This window comes from Myxocyprinus asiaticus, chromosome 38 (genome assembly GCF_019703515.2).
Source record: "Myxocyprinus asiaticus isolate MX2 ecotype Aquarium Trade chromosome 38, UBuf_Myxa_2, whole genome shotgun sequence".
In the NCBI taxonomy this organism is placed as follows: domain Eukaryota; kingdom Metazoa; phylum Chordata; class Actinopteri; order Cypriniformes; family Catostomidae; genus Myxocyprinus; species Myxocyprinus asiaticus.
Genome location: NC_059381.1, coordinates 169659 through 190000, shown reverse-complemented (window position 1 = coordinate 190000; position 20342 = coordinate 169659). Strand labels below are relative to the sequence as shown.

The 20342-nt window shown below is 41.3% G+C and overlaps 1 protein-coding gene across 1 annotated transcript in view; it reads left to right on the top strand.

Annotated features, from left to right (window-relative positions):
- Positions 1 to 19601, top strand: part of LOC127428541 (macrophage mannose receptor 1) — a 24683-nt gene extending 5082 nt beyond the window's left edge. Inside the window, exons 6-50 of the mRNA XM_051676984.1 lie at positions 924 to 1033; positions 1114 to 1232; positions 1369 to 1504; positions 1599 to 1681; positions 1815 to 1934; positions 2017 to 2118; positions 2347 to 2505; positions 2744 to 2826; positions 2933 to 3077; positions 3269 to 3310; positions 4210 to 4377; positions 4459 to 4578; positions 5127 to 5237; positions 5329 to 5361; positions 5446 to 5580; positions 5664 to 5810; positions 5913 to 6047; positions 6164 to 6318; positions 7607 to 7751; positions 7868 to 7922; positions 8045 to 8111; positions 8222 to 8355; positions 8437 to 8480; positions 8568 to 8741; positions 8849 to 9003; positions 10434 to 10547; positions 10624 to 10739; positions 10825 to 10976; positions 11063 to 11268; positions 11362 to 11536; positions 11737 to 11958; positions 12104 to 12273; positions 13318 to 13388; positions 13476 to 13576; positions 15762 to 15881; positions 16017 to 16163; positions 16360 to 16514; positions 16596 to 16695; positions 16773 to 17008; positions 17094 to 17283; positions 17367 to 17618; positions 17694 to 17876; positions 17962 to 18015; positions 18958 to 19106; positions 19454 to 19601. Of these exons, the coding sequence (XP_051532944.1) occupies positions 924 to 1033; positions 1114 to 1232; positions 1369 to 1504; positions 1599 to 1681; positions 1815 to 1934; positions 2017 to 2118; positions 2347 to 2505; positions 2744 to 2826; positions 2933 to 3077; positions 3269 to 3310; positions 4210 to 4377; positions 4459 to 4578; positions 5127 to 5237; positions 5329 to 5361; positions 5446 to 5580; positions 5664 to 5810; positions 5913 to 6047; positions 6164 to 6318; positions 7607 to 7751; positions 7868 to 7922; positions 8045 to 8111; positions 8222 to 8355; positions 8437 to 8480; positions 8568 to 8741; positions 8849 to 9003; positions 10434 to 10547; positions 10624 to 10739; positions 10825 to 10976; positions 11063 to 11268; positions 11362 to 11536; positions 11737 to 11958; positions 12104 to 12273; positions 13318 to 13388; positions 13476 to 13576; positions 15762 to 15881; positions 16017 to 16163; positions 16360 to 16514; positions 16596 to 16695; positions 16773 to 17008; positions 17094 to 17283; positions 17367 to 17618; positions 17694 to 17876; positions 17962 to 18015; positions 18958 to 19106; positions 19454 to 19498 (5835 nt within the window). The 3' untranslated portion in view covers positions 19499 to 19601. The remainder of the gene's footprint in view (positions 1 to 923; positions 1034 to 1113; positions 1233 to 1368; positions 1505 to 1598; positions 1682 to 1814; positions 1935 to 2016; positions 2119 to 2346; positions 2506 to 2743; positions 2827 to 2932; positions 3078 to 3268; positions 3311 to 4209; positions 4378 to 4458; positions 4579 to 5126; positions 5238 to 5328; positions 5362 to 5445; positions 5581 to 5663; positions 5811 to 5912; positions 6048 to 6163; positions 6319 to 7606; positions 7752 to 7867; positions 7923 to 8044; positions 8112 to 8221; positions 8356 to 8436; positions 8481 to 8567; positions 8742 to 8848; positions 9004 to 10433; positions 10548 to 10623; positions 10740 to 10824; positions 10977 to 11062; positions 11269 to 11361; positions 11537 to 11736; positions 11959 to 12103; positions 12274 to 13317; positions 13389 to 13475; positions 13577 to 15761; positions 15882 to 16016; positions 16164 to 16359; positions 16515 to 16595; positions 16696 to 16772; positions 17009 to 17093; positions 17284 to 17366; positions 17619 to 17693; positions 17877 to 17961; positions 18016 to 18957; positions 19107 to 19453) is intronic.
- Positions 19602 to 20342: the final 741 nt, after the last annotated feature.

The window sequence follows — 20342 nt, the reverse complement described above, 5'->3', positions numbered from 1 at the left end:
GAAGCATTGCGAATGACGTAATCGAATTAAAAACGATGGAAAAATATCAAACTATTTATTTCAGTTTGTTGAATATAATATAAGAATAGAAACAATACATTTTAAGTTTACTGCAAAAATAATCGGATTATAAGTAGTGTGAAGCTGTAGGGAGACTCGATTGGTTCATTCAGAGTGCATCATGGGAGTGGGCGGAGCTGTATGACTTGTTTGGCGCTTTGTTGGGCGTGATTTTCTGATTGGTGGATCTTTCTCTGATGGATCATGGGTACTGTAGTTGTTTATCATAAATTCCACTATTAAACAGGATTTTTGAATAATTACATTGAAATAACATGGACTGATGTCTTCAACAGAAGTATATATCATGAGTGAACAACTTCAGAGCTCACAGTAGGTTTATAAGATATCATTGAAAATAAACTTGTATATAGAAAAAATGAATGGGATTTTAACTTCCAGGACCTGACTGTTGCACTGTTGTACTGACTTCCTTATTATTCATCTTATTAGGGGTCAAGTACTAAAGGTGTCTATTGTATCTGTTAGTTATCTTCTTCCACCACTGAGCTCTATGGCAGCCTAAACAACTTATGAAATTTGGCACACTGATAGAGGACAGTTTGAACATATATCAAAGCAAATTTGGGGTCTCTATCTCTAACCCTCTAGCGCCACCAACTGCTCAGCAAGCAGACGTATATTTGCACAGCATTTCTGTCTTCACATTTCAGAAGATAAGTCTCTGAACTGGAGTGCAATTTGAGTCTCAAGACAAACGTAACCCTAACCCTACAGCATCAGTGTGTTTTAATACTAATAAACAACATGTATGAAAGTCCAATGTATGTTATATCATCTTTAATCAACAAGCACAATAAAGTGACTGAATGGTTTTCAATCATCATCTCTCGTGTTCTCAGGCATGCACGACTTTCTCGTGTCAAATACAACCCAACGCCACGACATTTACCTGGTCTGACGCAAGTACTTCCACTTACACGAACTGGCCGGAGGGTCAACCGGATCTCACGTAAGTTAAACTAGTAACAGGATCTGGTAAGTGTCTTGTCATTGTTGTTCTGTGTGATAATAAAACTGTGTGTTTGATAGTGACAAACCGAACGGTGTGTGTACTGCCATGATTAAAGAAGCAGGCGAGGATTATGGGAAATGGAAAACACATGTATGCCGTTATGTGCGACCGTACATGTGCAAAAGAGCATTGAATAGTAAGAGATTAAACATTAAGAGATTTCTTTATTGTTTTGTTTCTAAAACTGTGCATATAATGTCACATGCACATTCTGCTTGATTAAATCTTGATGAATGTTTAAAATTCACTGGTATATTTGTGCATCTCTGCAGCTATTTGTCCTCCTGGCTGGTTGAGTTTCGCTGGTAACTGTTATTGGGTGGTCAGTAACCGAAATCTCTTGACCAGCTGGTATTTGGCTCAGAGCACGTGCTTTAACATGGGCGCAAACCTGGTGACCATCAAGAAGTACGAATAAACACTGATGTAAAACAGAGATTGTTATAGATAGTTATGGATCAAATACAGATCATTTATTTAACATGATTGTTTTCATTTCTAGTGAAGCGGAGCAGTTCTTCATAAATGCCCAGTTACCTGATTTTCACCAGGTAGATTTACCTGATCTGTGGATTGGCATTTCAGGTGAGTGATACATACAATCTGAGTTTGTCAAAGTGAAGCTCTTCTAATGTTCTCAACAGGATAAAAACAAAGTCTTAACGTGAACTTCAGCGACTCAATCAATCGTTTGTCTTGGTTTTGTCTGCAACACCAGATAAGGACCAAGACGGGACATTTCGCTGGGTGGACAAAACTGCAGTAGAGTTTTCAAACTGGAGCCCAAATTTCCCTCAGAATACGGCGAACCAGTGGGACTGCGGTCAGATTTACACCGGTGAGATTTTTGGAGAACTGAGACAGTTTGGCCCTCATAAACATGTTGTTTAAAGTTTGACCGTTTGTTTCCTCTTTAACAGGAAACTATGCTGGGAAATGGGAAACGACTAACTGCTTTAAAAATCTGGGCTATATCTGCAAGATGTCCGGAGGTCAGAATGTGAAGCCCACTTCAGCTCCAGGTGAACAACATCTGTGTGAAAATGTAATGTAATTCGGCTGGATCTACATGGATGCGCTGAGTTTTGCCCCGAACAGAACTCTAACCCCAACACCAACAGATTGATTCAAATGGTCAATTATTTGTATTTGATGAAAGTGTCCCGACTGAAATGATTTTTACGTTGTTGTTGAGGATTCAGATGAGAGTAGATGACTGTGTTGACATGTGATTGGCTGTTTCTCTGCAGACTCTCACTGTGATGAAGGTTATCTTCTCTTCGGTGATCACTGCTTTCACTTCGAGACAGAATCTGTGAAGACGTGGCAGGATGCAGAAAGTTATTGTGTCGCTCAGAACGGACATCTGGTGAGCATACACAACCAGGAGACCATCAGCTTTCTGACGGGTGAGTGACACTTCACCTGAACTATCAGCTCATTCTGTGTTTATTATTTAAGACTTAATCTGATTAATCAGATCAGTGTGTGTGTGTGTTTTCATTAGATTAAAGTTTAAAACTGGAAGCAGCAGCAACTGCGTTCAGCCTTATTTCTTCATGAATTGAAGAAGAGAGTTTGCAAATGATTTGACTCACTTTAGAAGTGCAGAAAATATCTTTTATTTGTGACTGTTTGATCTCACAGCCCACATGAGCAGAACGTCCTGGGTCGGTCTGAACGACATCGACAGAGAGGGAACGTTTGTTTGGACAGACGGAACTCAATCTGTGAGTGAAACTCTTCAAACATCATCAGTTACATTTGTTGGGCACACACTGAGGAACCGTGAGCACTATTTAGGGTTGTTAAGGGTTGTTTCTGTGCTCGCTGTAGGACTTCCTGCCGTGGGAAATAAACCAGCCTGACAACTGGCAGGGAAATGAAGATTGTGTTCACATTCGTGGGACGGAACATCACGATACAGGAAAACTGAACGATCTGCCCTGTACCGCCACATATCCCTTCATCTGCCAGAAAGGTGCAAAAATGTCCCCATCTTTATTATTTACTGTATCAGTTGATTTATTATTTACAGCCCATTTTTCACTGCATTGTCAGTAATATGACCTTGTGATGTTCATTCTTTCCTTTGGTTTGAAGTGTTGATTTATCATGATAAACGTTTGTGTGTGTGTGTGTGTGTGTGTATGTTTGTGTGTTGCTTTTCAGCGAAAGGTCAAGGGCCACCACCCCCCCCAACTTCCGGTCCAGGTACAAACTATTTATGACAGTATTTTTTAATATATAAGATGGCATACCTTGACAACATCTTATCTCAATGTCCCCCCCTGCAAAGGCAAAACACTTAGGGGTCAGGTAACCCTAAACTAACCCTAAGCTAACCCTGTAACCCTAACCCTAATTATCATGACCCTTAGACTCTGATCTGTCCTGTGACCAACCGCTTTGATCTCAACTTTGCTCAGATTTAGAGAAAACACTGAATGAGAGTATTTAATAATCAATGTTGGGTGTAATCTGATTACAAAGTAATTAGTTACTGAAATCGAATACATTTTAGGTCAAAAAGTAGAGTAATACATTACTATTTAAATTCTTGTAATCAGATTACAGTTACTGATTTACAATTAAGGTAATTACTTTTAAGTACATTACTTGGGTCACACACATTTCTTAAATAATATTATTTATGTATAATACATTTAAAATATGAATTCAATGTTCGCCTGTTTGTGTTTCTGCGACATGTGAAGGGTGTGTGACATTGAACCTAATTAGTCATGTGATTACTTTTCGATGAGGTAATAATGAAAGTAATCTGATTACAATTATATAAAGTAATCAGTAATTTGTTGTGGATTACTTTGAGTAATTTACCCTACACTGTTGATAATCTACGTTTGGCTAAACAATCAGAAAACGATGAAGTCATTTTTCTCAGTTTCACTGTTGGTGTAGTTACTGTGTTTTGTCTTTGTAAGGCAGTATAGATATCTGTACATATGTGACTATACTGTTTGTCAGCTCATGTGACTGTCTGTATCTCAGTTGTGCATCAACAGCTTTATCCTAGCTGTCATAGTTCAACACATGATAACGGTTGATGGGTAACATCACAGATTTGTGATTTCATTTGTTTTGTCTGTTAGGCTGGAATGAGAAGTGCGGCTCGTGGGTTTCTGACCCATTTAACGATTACTGTTACCTGTTTACCACTCTGTCCATGAGAAACTGGGCGGACGCTCGTTCCGATTGCGTTCATCAGGGCGGAGATCTCATCAGCATCACAGAGCCGTTTGAACAAGGATTCATACAAGGTCAGTATTCACACACAAGTGTCATGACGAGAACATGTGAACAGACTCACTTCCTCTCACACGCTCTTGTTTGATTGACAGCTCAAATCCAGGCGGTTCCCGTTGGCGTATCTCTGTGGATGGGCGCTCATGATTCGGTCACTGAGGGCGGGTGGATGTGGACCGACGGATCTCCGTTCCGCTATATAAACTGGGCTGCAGGTGAAAACTCTGAAATATTCAGTCAATAAGTTCTGGAATAGAGCTGTTCAGCCGTGATGTCAATTTGTAGGCGAACCCGGAAGTCTAATTGCCATGGGTACCCTTGAGATTTTTCTGTGGGGTTTTATAATTGTGTTTTACAATTTATGAGTAAAATAAGGTCTGTGGTGAACATTACTTGATGATTCATGGACTTTTTGTTGGATTAGAATTAGGATTAACCTAACTCTAAGAACATAAACTACACACTTTATACCTCAAACGTGAATTTTGAAACCGCCGTGTGTTTTGTCTTAAAAAGTATGCAATTCAATACTGCTTCTAAATTCATGTTTGAGGTATAAAGTGTGTCATTCATGTTGTAGAACAAAACGTCCAGTAATGTTCACCACAGACCTTATTTTACACATAAGATGAAAAACCCCCATTATAAACACCCCATGGAGAATTCTCTTCCGGGTTTGTGGACTACAACCTGAACAGCTCTTTAATCTAATGAAAGTCAAATGAAAGAGAAGATAATCTGCTCGTGTCATTGACCGTTAAAGGAAACCCTGATGATTACTTTGGTGAAGACTGCCTGTCCATTTTAATCAGTTCTGGAGCGTGGAACGACGATAACTGTGACAATAAGAGAGGATATATCTGCAAGCGTCGTGGTACGCTCACATTTCACTGTTCAAACACACAGAAATCACATTTACTGAAGGAGTTATGCAGTGGTGAACATGAGCTGTTGTTTCTTTTCAGGAAATACACCCGAGCCTCCACCGCCACATGATGGTACGTGACCGTGTTAGTCATGTGACCTGCATCTCTGTGCTCATGAGTCGTTCTCAGCATTTGATTGGTTGTGTTGTGCTGTAGGTTTCTACACGGCGTACGCGTGTCAGGACTCCAGCATGGTGCTTCACTGCCCCGCCAACAGTGTCATCAACATCCAGTCGGCCTTTTACGGTCGCCGCAGCGACAAGATCTGTCCGTATGAAGATGGAGCGTCCGGTAAATCACAAAGCTGACAATAGAAACGAGATGATTTAAATTGTTTGTACAGTATCACTGATGCTCTGACTGAATGTTTGCAGGTGTTTGCACAGTTCAGGGGACGTTACCATTGGCCAGGAAGAACTGTGACAACAGAGAATTCTGCTTCCTGTTCGCTCGCACGGAAAACGACCCCTGTCCGACCATCTCCAAATATCTGGAGGTGGTTTACAGCTGCGAGCAGAACGGTGAGAAACACTGATATTCCTGAGAGAACTGAATGAGAAGTTCACACAGGAGTAATGGAGTTAGCAAACGCTGTGATAGATGATACGTGTGTGTTGTTTCAGTGTGTGTTAGGGGTCTCGGTGTAGAGGATGGAAACATCACGAACTCGATGCTGTCGGCGTCGTCTTCTCTCAGTGGAAAAGGAGCAGATAAAGTTCGACTGAAAGGAAACTCTTGTTGGATGCCGTCCAGTTCTGGTGTGTCTCTTTAAATGAACTACTACTGCACCAGCAACAATAAAACATGTATTTGAAGAAAACACCATAAATCCTTCCAGTGTTTTTAATGTTCAAACTCACCGTCTGTGTGTCAGTGAACTCGTGGATTCAGGTGAACATCGGTCAGTTGAAGAAGATCACCGGCGTCGTGATTCAAGGCTGCCCAACAACAGATCACTGGGTGACGAAGTTTAAGATCCAAACCAGCACAGATGGTGTTAGCTGGACAGACTACACCAGTGACGGAGGGGTAAACACACACACACACACACACTCACATACACACACTCACTACACACATACACACACACACTCACCACAGACACACACACACACACACACACTACACACACACACACACTCACTATACACATACTCACACATACACACACACTCACACATACACACACACTCACACATACACACACACACACACTCACCACAGACACACACACTCACATACACACACTCACACATACACACAGTCAGACACAGACACTCACATACACACACTCGCTACACACACATACACACACTCACTACACACATACACACCCACACTCACCACAGACACACACACTCACATACACACACTCACACATACACACAGTCAGACACAGACACTCACATACACACACTCGCTACACACACATACACACACTCACTACACACATACACACCCACACTCACCACAGACACACACACTCACACTCACATACACACACACACACTCACACATACACACACATACACACAGTCAGACACAGACACTCACATACACACACTCACTACACACACACACACACACTCACACATACACACACTCACTACACACACACACACACACTCACATACACACACTCACTACACACATACACACCCACACTCACCACAGACACACACACTCACATACACACACTCACTACACACACACACACACACACACTCACACATACACACAGTCAGACACAGACACTCACATACACACACTCACTACACACACACACACACACACTCACTACAGACACACACACTTACTACACACACACACACACACACACAGACACAAACACACAGACACAAACACACACACACACACAGACACAAACACACAGACACACACAGACACAAACACACAGACACACAAACACAGACACACACACACACACACACACACACAGACACACACACACACAGACACACACACACACACATACACACAGTCAGACACAGACACTCACATACACACACTCACTACAGACACACACACACACTTACTACACACACACACACACACACAGACACAAACACACAGACACACACACACACAGACACACACACACACAGACACAAACACACAGACACACAAACACACAGACACACAGACACACACACACAGACACACACACACACACACACAGACACACACACACACACAGACACACACACACACACACACACACAGACACAGACACACACACACACACACACACATGAGTCTGTTATTTTAGATGGTTCTGCTGCTGGTTTTGTCTCAGGATTATCCTGGTTCCGTGGACAGAAGTTCTCTGGAGACGCGATTGTTTGGGACGCCGATCTCAGCACAGTACGTTCGAGTTCTGCCGCTGGAGTGGAACGGTCAAGCAGGGTTGCGATTGGACGTGTTGGGCTGCATACCGGACTGTGAGTGACAGTTCAATTCAAAAGAGGCTCTGGCTCATATTTTAAACTGAAATACAAATCATGTATCCCAGTTTATTCTTAGTGTGTTTTATTCTGAAATCTTTTTTTTTAAACAGATGCTGTTTCTTGCAGTGCAAAGCCGAACCTGAATCACGCCGTGGACAAAATTACGTAATTCTTCTTTTAATACTCTACAGTCATATGTTTAATACACCGTCAATATCAGTTGAGTTGCCGTTAACTTCAACTGGTTGTTTAAGTTTGCTAAGCTTTGGGTTTGTGGTTTGTTTCAGTGTTCACTGTCCTGCCGGTTGTGCGCAGGAGCCGTATTCGGTGTACGGTACAGACATGTACCGTGGGGTATGAGTATAATACACTATAACCTGACCTCTGACCCTAACCCTGACTCTAACTTCACAGATTAGATTACCATGTGCCATGTTTGATTGAACTGTTTGTTATTTGTGCAGGATTCTAATATCTGTGCGGCTGCGATTCACGCTGGTGTCGTTCTGAACGACATCGGTGGAGACTGTTCGCTGATGAAAGCTCCCGGTCAGAACTTCTACAGCGGATCCACCAAGAATGGCATCGTATCCAGACAGTGAGTTCATTTCATTGTTCTGTGAAATACTGAGACTACTGAACAGTCTGATTCAGGGTGAAATCTGTCGATGTCTTTCAGGTTTGATGGACAGTACTCGGTGTCTTACCAGTTCACTGATGGAGGTGAGACAGAAATTAATTTTATCTGCAACATCATCAGTTATTACAGCAACAAATTAATCATTTGATATTAACGTGTGTCTGTTTCAGAGTTGAGGTGTTCTGGTCTGGACTGGTTTGAGTTTGGAGAATTCTGCTATAAAGCGTTTGATGAAATGAAAACGTGGCATGAAGCACGAACGGCCTGCAGACGTCTGGGAGCCGATCTACTGTCCATAATGTCCATGACTGAACAGAGCTGGATTGAGAGTTACCTGTACATGGGTGTGTGTGTGTGTGTGTGTGTGTGTGTGAAGACTCCACACAGATTAAATGTGTTCAAGTGAAATGAGTTTGCCGTCTCCTCACGTTTCTCTTGGTTCTGTCAACAGCGAGCAATGACTTTTGGACCGGTCTCAATGATCTGACTTTCTCGGGTTTGTACTCGTGGTCGGATCATCACGAGGTCACGTTCACATACTGGGCTCCTGGAGAACCGAACAATCATTTGGGCTTCAGCGAGAACTGTGTGGAGATGTACCATCAGGTCAGTGCTGATCAAAACTGAGGAAGCACAGACAATTGTTTTTGGTATCTGCACAAACTATTACCCAAACAGTTACATTTCTTAATGAATTATTTAAGATCAAAAGCTCAAACATATGTGTTACATCAGATTGCAAATAACTGTGTATGAAGTCCTGCCCATTTGAGAGCTCGGCCAATCATTAAATAGAGAAACCAGGCTGTAAGGTGGGAAAAACATAATTGATGGAAAGCCCACTGTCCAATAGGCAGTCAGATGCAGATCCGATACAAATGACGTGTTTAGAACCTTTCGTCCAATCAACATCTCTCTTTACTTCACTGAAATGTAATGGTACAGGTATCTGCCATGGACTTCCAGAATACTTGGTTACTTTTCCTCTACTAGCTATCTGAACACACACACACAAAAAAATGTGGACTTGATTCGATAAGTCTAAGGGGTCATAAAAAAAAAGCAACACATTTTTGACCCGCCTTAGGAAAGGAATGGGAGTTTGTTTATAAAAATCAAGAAATCAGACACAATGCAGAAAATAACAACACATAAATGAAGGGGTGAGACTATAAAACATCCACAATGCAGAAAACACATGCACGCACACACATACAGGTTTGTTTAATTATATTAGTGATCTCTCATTGACTTCCATTGATTTAATATCAGGCTAATGATATTTAATATTTCCAAACTCTATCCCTAAACCTAACCATCACACAAACATATGCACATCACTAGATCTGAAGATCAACATCATCTGATCCAAGAGCTTTTTATCTTTTTACTGATGAGGACATTTGGCCCTCACAGGTGTAGACAAACCTGTCTATATATACCAAACATACCACACAGGTCGAAGTCTGAGTCTGACCCCTCTGTGACAAAGTTTATGGTGGAATTTCGATGTTTTACGTTTGAAATAAATGGCAGGTAACACAACAATTACTCTGTCTTTTCTCTGTAACACAGTCAGATTTGACTGTAACAGCATGGTCAGGTTTGACCGCATATTGGAACATTATTGCAAAATCTGACACTTATAGACAAGTGGTTTAGAAAAAAATGCTACAATCTGACAAATAATATTTATTATAATGTCTAAATATATTCAGTGCGTAACTTGTGATAATATTAAGTTTGTTAGAACATGAGCTTATAAAGATCAATCAATGCATGGAGCACTGGAGCCATACTGGACATAGTTGTCATTTCGTGTAATTGTTTTTTTTTTTTTTATTCCAGCAGAGACCCCCCCAATGCATAACAGACTGTGATGTTTTGACATTCTTTCAATTTCCTGAAATGAAGATTTTTTACTGAAGTGAAGATAACATAAAATGTGCTTGTTTTATATGAAAATGAACGGTGTAATAACACAACTAGAATTAAACACACGAGCATTCACAATGTTTAATGTGTCTGTGTTTCAGACGGGCCGCTGGAATGACGTCACCTGCACTGAATTAAACACATACATCTGTAAAATGCCTAAAGGTCACTATCCGCTGCCCTCTGTTCTGCCCACCATATACGGCTGTCCACAGGTCAGTTTCACACACTCGAGTGACATCAGTAACCTCTGACCTGTGACACATCTGACTGTGTGTGTATGATTCGCAGGGCTGGGACGTGTTTGAATATTCTTGTTATTGGTTTGAAGAAACTGCACGAACCCGTGAAGAAGCCAAAGCATTCTGTGAGAGTAAAGAGAGTTCTCTGCTGCACATTTTAGACCTGTGAGTGTTTCTTCAACCGTTTGTGCCGTTTCATTTCCTGCAAAGAGTCTGAATGTACAGTGAGGTAAATCATTCACCTGTGCAGGTATGAACAGGCTCATTTTACCGCTCTGATGAGCCGATACTCTGGTGACTGGTGGATTGGGCTGCGGGCAAGAGGAGGGATCGTGGGGGTCGATTATTACTGGGACAACGATGCTTTACTGACCTACACCAACTGGGGCCGCAACCAGCCAGGTAATTCACCTGTCTCACGACATTCGAGCGTTTGCGTTCGGGATTTCCACCAGCAGCTTTATAAATGATGACATCATCTTCTCCAGATAACCACGCCGGATCCTGTGTTACTATGACAACCAAGCCACTGGCGGGATTCTGGAATAACAAAGAGTGTGAACATTCGTTCCCGTTTGTGTGTGAAGCGCCACGTAACGGCATCTCTCCGCCCACGAGACCTCCGACTCCGCCTCCCGCCACAGGATGTGCGAGCGGCTGGAGTGCCGAACCACACTTCAGAAACTGCTACAGGGTGTGAAAGAGTCAAAGATTATTATGTTTGAATTATTAAGATAATAAATATATTTCTTCTAATTGTGTTGTTTGAATATTTGTGTTTTTGTAGTTGTTCACGGTGGATTTTTCGCTGAAGAAAAGCTGGCAGGGGGCGAGAGAAGATTGTCGTTCCCGCGGTGCCGATCTCGTCAGCATCCACAATCCCGAAGAGGAAATCTTCCTGTCTAAATACTCGAAGGGAAAAACCAAATGGATCGGACTAAGTGTTAATCCAGTGGAGGGGGGTGCGTTCACTCACTAAACGAGGAAATCACATGAACTACATTTGACTGCCGCTGGTCATTCAACAATAACAGTCATTTTTAGTTTTGAGTGGTTCATGTTGAACCTGATCTGTGATCCATCGCAGTCGATGTCAGAAGTTTTTAATCACTGAATAGATAACAGTTTCTCATTGACATCTCAAACCTGTTTTATCTCTCAGGTTACCACTGGAGCGACGGAACGCCTGTCAGTCACACAAACTGGGGTCACGGTGAGCCCAATAATCATGGCGGACGAGAAAACTGTGTTGAGATGGTGACGACAGACAACGGGACGTCCTGGTGGAACGATCTGAACTGTGACGCTCATCAGGACTGGATCTGCATGATTGCGAAAGGGAAGAAACCCATCATACCACCTGCACCTCCGTCCCCTGTACCAGGTAACTATGAAAACTGTGAATTAAAGAATCATTTTTACATTTGTGAAATTCTTAGCGTTACACATGAAAAGAAAACGGTTTGTTTGTGCAGTACTGGTGTAAAGGTGATTTTGTTACATTCATGAATATTACATTTCTCTTTCAGCCCCAGAATGCGGATCAAACCCCGGTTGGCGGAAGAACAACGGAATCTGTTATTATTATAATGAGACAGATATCGTGGACTTTCACATGGCCAATCTGAGATGTTATGATGAAAAAGCTCGACTGGTGTCAATCGCTGATGAAGCCGAGCAGTCGTATGTGGTCAGCATGGTATGTTCGCTGATAATCACAGTTAGAGCTGGGCAATATGACAATATATATCATGGCAACGATATGATGTCAAACATTAGAGATTTTGCTATATTGTGTGTATCGCGATATGTAAATATCCATGTGTGCGGCGTATCTGTCAGTGGGCAGGTGTTCACGTGGGACTGATAGAATTGAATGGACAGGGGCTTTCCTGCATTTTGGCAAATTCAATGAAATTCATCAGCGCTAAATATGCTACTCATCTTCTCATGCGCAGCTGCATTTCACGTGAGTGCGCATGCACTATCTCTGGAGCACAGATGTTAGCAAACCTGCTGGAACCGTGCTCCAGAGATAGCTTGCACTACTCAATCCGGCTTCTCTCGATCTCGCGGTGCAGACCACAAAACTTTGTTTTTACCTGTAAGCACAGTGGAGGAAGTCAAACATCTCAAACGGCGAGACAGTTTGACATTCTAACCGCCACTGACAAGGAAAACAGATACAACACTGTGTGTTTTTTACACATCATCACCCTTAATAAAATTCAGTTCAAATGATGTTTGATACAGCAGTAGGGAAAAAACAGCTGTTTGCATTCAGATGTTTATATACTCTCTATAAAGATGAATTAGGCTAAATAAGTGGTTACTTTCACAAAGCGTTTCTGTGTATCGTGTTTGATGTTTCACTCAAAACATCATCTGTCAAATGAACACTTTTATTGATTGTTGGTTGTTTGGTTCTGTTCTTGGAAAACTCGGCACCCGTTCATGCAGCCACGCTTGGAGAGAGCAACGAATTAAACCCCTCAGTGCTAACAGAACAGATCCAACAGAAATATATTACAACATGGTACATTTAATGGAGGTTCAATGGACGCTTGATAGAACTTCAAATATTTAACAAATTAGTAAATGAAGAACAAGAAGCAATAACACATTATGATGTTAAAGGAAGTAAAGGCACAGAGCTGTCTGATGAGGTGGCTGAAACAGGAAGATTTGGACATTTTATTGAATGTTCTGAGTGAGTGAATTAGTGAATGTGTGATGTTTTCAGGTGGGCACGGGTCAGGCAGCCGCGGCGTGGATTGGAATGAGAATGTTAGGTGTCACAGGTGGAGAATATATGTAAGCCTTATGACATTAAATAATTAGAGTTGTGTGTTATCACATGTATGTCTTCAGATTCACTCATGTTATTGTGTTTCTGTGTAGGTGGGTGGATTTATCTCCAGTGACGTACGTGAACTGGGGTCCCGGAGAACCCAACGATGCCAACGGAGAAGAACAGTGTGTCCAGATGAACAGATATCCAGGTGCTGATACTTCATATTTAACTTTTAAAAAATGTACCTTGCCGAAATATACTTTTTAATGATCTTTTTTTTTTTTTTTGCTGAGCTTTTGAAAAGCAAAATCATGAAAATCATGCCTTAAAGATGATTGTCTTTAAACCTCCAGTGAGCAAGCTGAAGGCGACTGTGGTGAGGAACACAAATCTCCATAAGATGTTGATTAATGGAGAAAAATAACCTTGAGAGAAACCAGACTCACTGTGGGGGCCAGTTCCCCTCTGACTAACATCATGAATATAATGATAATATGAGTTATTTATGTGTGGTACAATAATGTTTAAAAGAAGAATATGCAAAAAAAAACAAAAAAAAAAACAACAAAAAAACAAAACAACACAAAAACAGCTAGTTACAGTCATTAAAACTCATTTAGCATATTAGCAAACTATAGGTTTGGCAAGTCGTTCAGGACATCTACTTTGTGCATGACACGAGTAATTTATCCAACAATAGTTTACAGACAGATTGTTTCACTTTTAATTGACTATATCACAATTCCAGTGGGTCAGAAGTTTACATACACTAAGTTAACTGTGCCTTTAAGCAGCTTGGAAAATTCCAGAAAATGATGTCAAGCCTTTAGACAATTAGCCAATTAACTTCTGATAGGAGGTGTACTGAATTGGAGGTGTACCTGTGGATGTATTTTAAGGCCAACCTTCAAACTCAGTGCCTCTTTGCTTGACATCATGGGAAAATCAAAAGAAATCAGACAAGACCTCAGAAACTAAATTGTGGACCTCCTCAAGTCTGGTTCATCCTTGGGAGCAATTTCCAAACACCTGAAGGTACCACGTTCATCTGTACAAACAATAGTACACAAGTATAAACACCATGGGACCACACAGCCATCATACCACTCAGGAAGAAGATGCATTCGGTCTCCTAGAGATGAACGTAGTTTGGTGTGAAAAGTGCAAATCAATCCCAGAACAACAGCAAAGGACCTTGTGAAGATGCTGGAGGAAACAGGTAGACAAGTATCTATATCCACAGCAAAATTAGTCCTATATGGACATAACCTGAAAGGCTGCTCAGCAAGGAAGAAGCCACTGCTCCAAAACCACCATAAAAAAGCCAGACTACAGTTTGCAAGTGCACATGGGGACAAAGATCTTACTTTTTGGTGAAATGTCCTCTGGTCTAATGAAACAAAAATTGAACTGTTTGGCCATAATGACCATCGTTATGTTTGGAGGAAAAAGGGTGAGGCTTGCAAGCCAAAGAACACCATCCCAACCGTGAAGCATGGGGGTGGCAGCATCATGTTGTGGGGGTGCTTTGCTGCAGGAGGGACTGGTGCACTTCACAAAATAGATGGCATCATGAGGAAGGAAAATTATGTGGATATATTGAAGCAACATCTCAAGACATCAGACAGGAAGTTAAAGCTCGGTCGCACATGGGTCTTCCAAATGGACAATGACCCCAAGCATACCTCCAAAGTTGTGGCAAAATGGCTTAAGGACAACAAAGTCAAGGTATTGGAGTGGCCATCACAAAGCCCTGACCTCAATCCGATAGAACATTTTTGGACAGAACTGAAAAAGCATGTGCGAGCAAGGAGGTCTACAAACCTGACTCAGTTACACCAGTTCTGTCTGGAGGAATGGGACAAAATTCCAGCAACTTATTGTGAGTAGCTTGTGGAAGAATACCCAAAACATTTGACCCAAGATAAACAATTTAAAGACAATGCTACCAAATACTAACAAAGTGTATGTAAACTTCTGACCCACTGGGAATGTGATGAAAGAAATAAAAGCTGAAATAAATCATTCTCTCTACTATTATTCTGACATTTCACATTCTTAAAATAAAGTAGTGATCCTAACTGACCTAAGACAGGGAATGTTTTCTACAATTAAATGTCAGGAATTGTGAAAAACTGAGTTTAAATGTATTTGGCTAAAGTGTATGTAAACTTCTGACTTCAACTGTAGATAACCCATTTAACATGAAATAATTCTTCTGTTATTTTCACATAATCACATCAGATCTTTATTATCAGATTTGAGAATCATAATACTGTTTCTGCTGTTTCAGCTGATTAAAGGTAGCAAAAACAGGCTGTGAAATGTTGTATGATTTATTTTAAGTTTGTAGATGAAAATATTCTGAACTTGAATGTTTTGTTCACCAACAGGTTCATGGAATGATGCGAACTGCGGTCGAGCCAGCGCTGGTTATGTGTGTAAGAAATATCCAGGAAACGACCACACGCCGCTTCCGCCAACGGCTTCATGGGAAGGAAACTGTCCTGAGGGTAAACTAATAAATAAATATCACCCAACATACATGAATCTCAAACATTTCAAACAAACGAGCATTTATAGATCAGCATGATCCATTAACCAAGTTCAAATGTGTTAACCCTAATGTTCAACGTGATTTGTTACAGGATGGATGAAATTCCGCAACAAATGCTACATATTCAAGGGAAACCACAAACAACAGACTGAGTTTAAAGCAAACTGGACATACGCACGTGATTGGTGCCGACAGCAGAAAGGAGATCTCGCCGTCATTGATGATCAGAATGAAAACGGTAAAACACGTACTCTCTCAATATGACGTCATAACAACATACGAGTATAAGTTCCTATCTTACAGTCACGATCTCCAGTTCATTGATATTTCAAGTATCATCTCATCTGATTAACATGTCATATTATCTATTGCTGTAATTATTTCTGTGGTCATTTATGATTCATTTTGTCACAATGTGTGAAATTTGACTCCAGATTTTGTGGCAAGTTATCTGAGGGATCTGATTGAACCCGTTTGGATCGGTTTGTCTGATACGCTGCATGAAGGGAAGTTTGCATGGAGTGACGGAGTCAGTCCGGTTCTGTACACAAACTGGGCAGAGAAGGAGCCGAACAACGTTGACGGGCAGGTGAGAAATGACTTGTGCATTGCAGTCGATCCACAGGCACATGTGAAGACAGAATACTGACCTTTGACCTCTGTCTCTCAGGAACACTGTACAGCAATATCCCACAATCACCTGGTAACGGGTCGCTGGAACGATGAGCGATGTAATCAGGAGCGAGGATGGGTGTGCACCAAGAAGAAATGTACGTGCAGATTAATTTGTCAAGAGTTTATAGAGTGTGATCAATCGTTACTGATCATCATCTCCGGTTTTTCACAGCGAGCAGCATTCCTGCCCCCCCGCCCACACGCAGCCCGTGTCCGTCTGGATACGTCTCCTGGTACAGTAACTGCTATAAACTGATTTCAGAGCCCAAGACGTGGGATGAAGCTCAGCAGGCGTGTGTGAAGGAGGGAGGAAACCTGGCCAGTGTGGACATGAGTTACGATCAGGCCTTCATCTCTGGAGCCGTGCAGCAGGGCAAAACCGATGCCTGGATCGGACTGCGGCGAATGGTACATCATCAAACTCGAGTAAGATGTTCAGAATATGAGCAGAACTGAAGCTGCTGCTGTTAATGTTGTTGTTGTTGTTCTACAGCCAGACAGTGATTCGTACAAATGGTCAGACGGTTGGCCAGTGTTCTTCACTCACTGGGGTCCAGGTGAACCAACCAATCACAAGGGTGAAGGGTGTGTGAGCATGCACGCCCCCTCACACTTTATCCAGGGCACATGGAACGACACGGCTTGTGACGCTGCCAAACCGTACATCTGCAAAATCACTACAGGTAAAACTCTGCCAACAAACATTTCCATTCATACTGACTCATATTGAGTTATAATATTGTGGACATTCTCTCTGAAAACTCAGAAAAGCCTCCAGCGACACCGGCTCCGGGTGATGGGAAGTGTCTGCCGGGTTGGTGGCGATACGGACGTCACTGCTACTTTGTGTACGACGGAAAAGTGGGCTTCTCTTGGCCGGAGGCGCGACACTTATGCCAGGAGTACGTCGGAGCTGATTTAGCCTCGATTCACAGTCGCGCCGAGGTGGAATTCATCAGGAACATCAACTATACCAAGTACCACAACGTTTGGATCGGCCTGACCAGAGATCGTTCGTGTACGTGTTTGAGTCTTACAGTATTGTTGGTTTTGTTTTGCTCTTTCATTGATCATCTGATGATTGTGATTGTAGTCGGCTGGGGTTGGACGGATCTGACATCACTGGGCTTCACAAACTGGGCTCCCGGAGAACCGAACGAAGCTGTTCATGATGGTGATGTGGGGAAAGAGAACTGTGTGGAGATGTACCACGACGGCAGGTGGAACGACAACAACTGTGTGCAGAAGAGAGGATTCGTGTGCCGACACCGCCAGTGTAAGATGACATCAACATACTTTAATGCTAAATATGTGAAGATATGGATGTGAAAGTGCTGTTAACATCTTCCTCTTGTTTTCAGATTACGTGACAGATGGTAATGGAAACATAGTCATACCAACTGACCCATCGGCGAGTGAGTTTCGAAATAAAAATGTTTCCAAATTTATCGTCTTTTGACCCTGCAAAATGTTTTTGCAGTTTTGTTTTGTTTAATGTCATTATAATGTCTGGGGCATAAGTAACGCACCACAATAATTGCTTTTGAAAACACAAACAAAAAAACATTTTAAATATATTTTATTTGACGTCTTCTGTAGAGGACTCTTGAAGGAAGGTGCGGTTCACACATACCATCAAAACGGACATTTATAGGTACTAAATGGTATAACTTCTCATTAAGGGAAATATCAAAATTTACCGGTATTTTCTAAAATGTCCATTTTGATGGTGTGTGAACAACACATGTGGAACCCATGTTCACATGTGCAACCCAACGATTGTCCTTTACCTGGTTGCACATGTGAAAGGTGTTTTTGTCAACACTTTGGAACAGAAATCTCATTTTATAGAACTATGGTTATTTTATTGTTTCACTCAATTCACCTGCAGTGAAACCATAAACATGAAAACACACCTGAGTCCTTAAGTCCACTACCGAGGACATCAAAGAACTCAATGTCTTGATTGTAAAAGAAAATTATTTACTGCTTTGAAAACTCGCAACGTTGTTTTCTTAAATATTAATATTGTGATGTCAGACATTTCCTTGAAAGACCAAGGAAAGGAAATTGTTGTGGCCAAAACCTCAAAACATTTATCTCTGAAAACCCCCGACTTACAACAGTGTTATTTACACTCTCAAAGAATATAACATGTTCTCTACAGAGGACAAAAATAAATGGCCAGGTCTCATGAGGTCGTAGCTAGTGGGGTGAAAGGTGGTAATGATTCTAGGGGCCCCAAAACAAATTCGAAAATGTATTTTTAGTTGGAAAGGGGCCCAGAAGGTCTATAGCACTGCATGAGCATATATGTGCATTTCTACACATATAAATGACAGTTGTTTGTGTCTCAGCGGACAGCGGCGTGATCGCTGGTGCCGTTATCGGGGCGATTGTGTGTGCCGCACTGATACTGGCTGTCTTGTACTATGTCTTCAATGTGAAGGGTGTAAAACCAGGTGACATCAGCATCTTTAAACGAGATACCAAGAATATTGACGTGGTAAGTTTTAAGAATGTAATGATGGCTTGTTAGGGTTACATTTCTGGCCATATTGTTTGTCTGATGTTTCATCAGTTTCTTAAGCTGAGAGTCTCAGAATGTATTAGTTTATATTATTAAAAAATTTGAAATGTGATTTTTCTTTACAATGACACCGAACACTTGACCCTTGTTTCTTTGAGTTATACGTCTTTAATTTTGGGTATGCCACTGAAACAGGAAATCTTTAAACACATTCAGAGCTTAAAGGGTTAAATCAATGTGTTCCACATCAACAGCAGATGCACCCTGTGTAAACTGTTCATGTTCCTGCATCTAAACTTGCTCTTGTTTAAATCTATTTACAGCCGGCCTTCAGCAACCCAAACTTCAGTGGAGAATCTGACTCATGAAGCGCGTGTGATTCGGTCACTTCTGTACAGAAACTACAACACAAACACAATCGAATAATGTCTTGTGTTACTGAGTGTTTGAGGCTGTATTCTTGTTATTCACACTGTAAATTGTTCAAATATGCACAGATGCTTTGATGTGGTAATGTTTATTGTCTGTACAGTTGTTTCTTGAAATGAATTTGAAATAAATATGCACATATATAAATTTATCAAATATAACATGAAAACACATATTTCTCAAAACTTTATTTAATAAAGCAAAAGTTTGGCAGCAGTAATATGTGGTGCTAAAACACTGCACACTTCCTGTCCCGACACCCCAACAGATCCAAACTACAACATACCAGGAAAAAAAAAATATGGCATCTTTGGACACGCATCAGGAAACCCCAAATCCAGTCAAACTTAATTCAACCCCTGACAAAAAATAAATAAATATAAAAGTCGTCTGAAGAAAAAGCTGATGATTCTCAAGGATTTTGACGTCACAAATAAAATAAAAACTCGCAGTTCAGAGGAAACCTGGGAAATATCGTCACAAATCAATGCATAAAAACTGCACAACATTGTTGTCAATTAAAGAATGTGACGCAATCTTTCATTTAAAGTCATCAGACAGGAGTTTCCTTTATAGAAGAACAACCCAAAAAACACATTAATATTTCATTTCCAGAGAGTTTCCCACAGTCTTTCAGTTGAGACTCAAATTCTTCCTGAATCCCGAAGAAATCATACGGAAAAATCATGTTAATAATGAACTCTTAAAGTGACATCACAATCACTCACCTGCTACAGAACTAAAGAGAACATACTGATGGACACAGGAAGTACTCTGAGTCCT